Here is a 5,305-nt window from a genome sequence, read left to right on the forward strand (position 1 = left end):
TTAGGAGAAGGCATTAGATTTCGAGGACCAAGAATCTTACCCAATTTGGATATCAGGGGCATCATCTTGGAGGTTGTAAGAAATATGTCAAAGTCCAATCATCCGTCTTTTATTCGATCAAGCATCTCTTTCCCTCCGTAGTGGTCAATCTCCAGGGCATTTGCTTCATCCTGGGACAGGGAATCATCCACTACAAGTATCCTAAACTTCTTATTCATGGAATGGGGAAGCACACAAAGATCCCTAAAGTTATGATCCGGCTTCTTGGTGTTTAGATTTAGCTTAACGGCAACTTCCACATTCTCCACAAACTTCCTTGCCTTCATCTCCGAGATGAAGTCCAGTGCTTCTCCTATGGTCTTGAAGTGCTTTCTTGCCATTATTCCTCAATCACAACACCCATCTGTTTAGCGGTTCCGATAATCATACTTTCCATAGCCTCAATGCTGTTGGCATTGGAATCCTTCATCTTGTATTCCGCTATCTTTCTAAGATTGGCTTTGGATAGAGTTCCCACAGTCTGCTTCTGCTCGGAGGCTCCCTTCTCCAGATTCAGGTGCTTCTTGATCATTATTGGAACCGGGGTGGTCTTTATCTCGAAGGTAAAGGTTTTATTGGGAAGTATGGTGAAAACCACTGGAACCACCTCTCCATTTCTGTCCTTTGTTTTGTCGTTAAAGTCCTTGGTAAACTGAGGCATGTTTATTCCCAAAGATGCAAGGGCCGGACCAGGTTTCGCCTGTCCCCCGATCAACTCCAGCTTCGCCACACGCTTAGTCGGCCTCTTAACCTCTGCCACTCCTATTGTTTATCCTGAACTTCTTGTATTACCACTCTCTTTTTATTTCCGTTCCACTTTTGATATCTCACTATTCCATCCCTAAGTGCAAATAAAGTGAAGTCATTACCCTGCCCCACTCCGAACCCCGGATAGATTAGATTACCCTTCTGTCTGTATATTATCTGTCCAGCATCGGCCCTCTGTCCATCGGCCAGCTTAGCTCCCCTATACTTCGGATTGGAATCCCTTCCGTTCTTGGTGGAACCAACTCCCTTCTTGGACGCAAAAAACTGAAGATCGTAATACAACATGATGAAACTTATATTTTAAAGGCACGGAATACACCCCTTGTGGAGGGACTCTCCTATTTATTGGAAATGGATTCGATTCCCGGAAGTTCCGATCCCTCGAAGAAGGACAAGGATGCCCCTCCTCCGGTAGAAATAAAACTCATGGAATCACTCAGCTTAAATTTCTCGGCTGCAGAGGCTGAATCACCTCCCCCAATCACGGTGTATGCTCCGTTCTTGGTTATTTCCGCCAGCTTCTCTGCTACTTTCTTTGTTCCCTCGGAGAAATTATCAAACTCAAAAACTCCCATCGGTCCATTTCAAATCACAACCTTCGAATCAGACAGAAGGTCACAATATAGCTTTGCGGTTGCTGGTCCTATATCCAGAGCCATCATATCCTTCCAACTTGTGTCATCGACACTAACAACCTTTCCTGCCATATCCTTAAATTCAGGAGCAACCACGTGATCAACCGGAAGAACTATCTTGGACCCATGTTCCCGAAGCATAGATTTACACTGGTCAATCATTTCGTCCTCAACGATGGACTTACCAACCTCCTTACCCATTGCCTTAAGGAATGTATAAACCATTCCTCCACCCACAAGAATCTTATCCACCTTAGGCGCTATGGAATTGATTAATTGAATCTTGTCCGAAACCTTGCTTCCCCCTAAAATCAGAAATTTAGGAGAGGCTTTGGATTCAACCGCATCCGAAAGGTTTCTAAGCTCCTTCTCTATTAGCATTCCCATTGCAGAGGGAAGGAAACCCGCTATTCCAACGTTGGATGCATGCTTTCGATGTGTGGTTCCGAAGGCATCATTCACGAATGCGTCCCCTAGAGATGCCCAGAATTTTGCAAGGGCAGGATCATTCTTGGATTCCTGCTTAACCACGCTACCTGAAGAATCCACATCATAGTATCTGGTATTCTCCAGAATGAAGATGTTCACATCTGGATTACCCTCCACAGCAGCCTTAACCTTTTCGTGAGCAATATCCGAAATAAACATAATCTTCTTGTCCGGAAGAAGTCTCATGAATTCATCCGCAATGGGCTTAAGTGATTTCTTTCCGGAATTTATGTCGTCCAGGCTCTTGATTCTAGAAAGGTGACTCAACACCACCAGTTGAGATCCACATTCCATAATCCTATTTACTGTGGGAAGAGCTTTGACTATTCGATTGTTGTCGGTAATTTTGCCTCCCTGAATGGGAACGTTAAGGTCTAGCCTTATTACCACCCTCTTAAACTTGGAAAAGTCCAAGTCAGAAAGTCTTCGTTTGTTACAATAGCAGGGCATTGTAATTTATTCTCCTATTTTAGTAGAAAAGTTCACTTTCAAACACAAATTCCAAAAATGAAACATCATAAACTCTTTGTGATCAATCACAGACGGTAAGTCCGAAACCTATGCCCCGGACACAGAAATCCCTATACTAGAGACCTGCGAAGTAACAAACGGTTCTAACAAGCTGGTTGGTGTAGGAAGATTCATTATCGTACCAAGTGTAGACTTTAACTTCTCCGGTTGGAAGAACCTTTGTAAGAAGTGAATCGAAGATTGTAGCAGCAGTGTGGGAGATAATATCGGCGGAAACAATTGGATCCACTTCGTATCTAAGCGTCTCGGACTCTTTAGCCTTAACCGCTGCGTTAACTTCTTCAACCGTAACGGCCTTATTCAATCTAACAGTGAAGTCGACCAGGGAACCGGTTATGGTTGGAACCCTGTGGGCGATACCATCAAGTTTTCCGTTTAATTCAGGAATAACCTTACCAATTGCAGCTGCAGCACCAGTGGAAGTAGGGATAATAGAGAATCCAGCCGCTCTGGACCTTCTAAGATCTGCGTGAGGAGCATCCTGTAGTCTTTGGTCAGCTGTGTATGCGTGAATTGTTGTCATGAACCCGGAAACAACACCAAAGGCATTGTGAAGAGCACTTACGATTGGAGCAAGGGCATTAGTTGTACACGAAGCCGCCGAAATAACCTGATCATCCTTTGTAAGGACATTGTGGTTAACGTTGAAGACAATTGTTTTAAGATCACCCTTAGCTGGAGCCGAAATAACAACCTTTCTTGCACCCGCTTTAACGTGTGCACTTGCCGCATCTTTATCTGTAAATCTACCTGTACTTTCAATTACACAGTCAATCCCAAGATCTTTTCAAGGAAGATTAGCTGGATCCCTTTCGGCAAAAACCCTAACTTCAACCTTCTTGGAATCACTCTTAAGAATAAATCTATCCCCCTGAACTTCTATCTTTCAACAGCAACATAGAGGCCCGTGTGCAGAGTCATATTTAAGAAGATGAACAAGAGTTTTGGAATCAGTAAGGTCGTTAATCGCAACCACCTCAACGTCATCTCTTTCAATAAGTTCTCTGAATGCAAGTCTACCGATTCTTCCAAATCCGTTGATTGCTATTTTTTTCATGATCTAAATAAATCGAATGTTCAGAATTATATCAGTTTTTCCTCCCAACACCCTAAAAACAAAGTTCCGGTGAGAACCCCTCAACCAGTTCCACAAAGGCATCAATGTCCTCCAAACCATTAAATGCACCCAGTGAAACTCTAAATATCTTATTCCCATCATACTTCGATCCTGACATCCAAGAACAACATAACCCAGCCCTAACCACCACATTATTCTGCCCCAGATAAAAAACATAATCATGGGCAGATATTTCCTCATCTATTATCCTCACCAGGAATATTAAGCCCTCCGTATCTCCATTAACCAACTCCACATACCTATTATTCCTGGGAAACCTCTTCCTAAAATATCGGTTCAACCTCACGCTTTCCCTCTCCATAAACCCACTCCTATACTGCTCTTCAATAACATCCAAAGACCTAATTCACCCCTCCAAAGAATCATAGTCATAGCTGTATTCCCATCCTCTCCCATCATGGTTATCCTCATTTATCCCTATGGGAAGATATTCTCTGGAAAACACAACCCCAACTCCATTGGGCCCAAAGCACTTGTGGGCCGTAAATACGAAGTAGTCTATTCGAGTATTAAATAAATTGGGAAGATGGTGCTGCATATACTGGGAAGCATCTACTATGCATATGTGATTAGTGCCCCTAAACTTCTCCTCCACCCAATCCATAGGGACCTTTATCCCTTCTAGATTGGAGTAGCACACAAAGGAGAATATATCCCTACCTGAGGGAATATTCCAATTCCTAAAGTTTCCTAATGGAAGATACTCCAGATTTTCTCCTGCCAACTTCATCCAAACCAGATGATTTGCCGCATGCTCCGAATCACTCAAATGAACCCTAACCTTCCCCCTCTTTTCTTCAGGAATCAAAAAATATGCCAACTCATTTATCCCATGAGTTGCATTGGGAACAAAAGTAACAAAACCCTTCTCTCCCTTAGGCACTCCAAGCATCCTAAGAACCCTATTCTGGGCCTTCCTTAGAAGCTTCTTTTCCTCCTGTGGAGTTCTGGTTTTTCCCAGAGTCCTCAACACATTCTCAACCAGATACCTAGACCTCCTTGATGAGGAGGCATTATCCAGGTAAATGAGCTTTACTTGACCTTTATCTCCTTGTGAAGACATGTTTTCCTGCACCACTTGCAGTACTTGTTAAGCTCCATCTTGTCCGGATTATTCTTGGGATTTTTCCTGGACAGGTATCCAACTCTGTCACATTCCTTACATTTAAACCTGAACTTTAGAGCCGACATAGTTATTTAATTAATGGTGGCTTTAGGCGGACTCGAACCACCGACACACGGTTCTTCAGACCGTTGCTCTACCATCTGAGCTATAAAGCCTACATGGCGGGCCTTACGGGATTCAAACCCGTGAGCTCCACAGTGACAGTGTGGTGTGTTAGGTCTCTACACTAAAAGCCCAAAAATGGTAGCGGGGGTAGGATTTGAACCTACGACCTTCAGATTATGAGCCTGACGAGCTAACCAAACTGCTCCACCCCGCGGCAGACTCCTAAGGACCAGAAAGCAACGACCAATCCCCAAGACTTCTAATAATTATATTCAAAAACCTAACCCTTCAGCCTCCCCACAAACCCAACATCACTGTACCTACCTTCCTCATCCCCAACACCAAATCCCACAACCCCCACAAGACTCTCCAGAGCCACTCCATAGAGATCAACAACCCCCTTTAGACAATCTTCCTTCTCCACCATAACCACCACTCCAAATATCCCCCTAGCCCCCAATCTAGCAATTCCTT

At 43.8% G+C, this 5,305-nt stretch overlaps 2 protein-coding genes and 2 non-coding genes across 4 annotated transcripts; all 4 read right to left on the bottom strand.

The window, feature by feature from the left end:
- Positions 1-379: 379 nt before the first annotated feature.
- LOC116889642 (50S ribosomal protein L11-like) lies at positions 380-700 on the bottom strand. The gene has a single exon (XM_032890549.1). The coding sequence runs from the start codon at positions 698-700 to the stop codon at positions 380-382; it is 321 nt and encodes a 106-aa protein (XP_032746440.1).
- A 691-nt stretch (positions 701-1,391) lies between these two features.
- LOC116889643 (phosphoglycerate kinase-like) lies at positions 1,392-2,381 on the bottom strand. Its single transcript, XM_032890550.1, has one exon. The coding sequence runs from the start codon at positions 2,379-2,381 to the stop codon at positions 1,392-1,394; it is 990 nt and encodes a 329-aa protein (XP_032746441.1).
- A 2,427-nt stretch (positions 2,382-4,808) lies between these two features.
- On the bottom strand, positions 4,809-4,881 carry Trnaf-gaa. The gene has a single exon. It is a non-coding gene; the product is annotated as a tRNA-Phe (tRNA).
- An 89-nt stretch (positions 4,882-4,970) lies between these two features.
- Positions 4,971-5,045, bottom strand: Trnam-cau. The gene has a single exon. It is a non-coding gene; the product is annotated as a tRNA-Met (tRNA).
- Positions 5,046-5,305: the final 260 nt, after the last annotated feature.

This window comes from Rattus rattus, unplaced genomic scaffold (genome assembly GCF_011064425.1).
Source record: "Rattus rattus isolate New Zealand unplaced genomic scaffold, Rrattus_CSIRO_v1 PGA_scaffold_38, whole genome shotgun sequence".
Taxonomy (NCBI): Eukaryota; Metazoa; Chordata; class Mammalia; order Rodentia; family Muridae; genus Rattus; species Rattus rattus.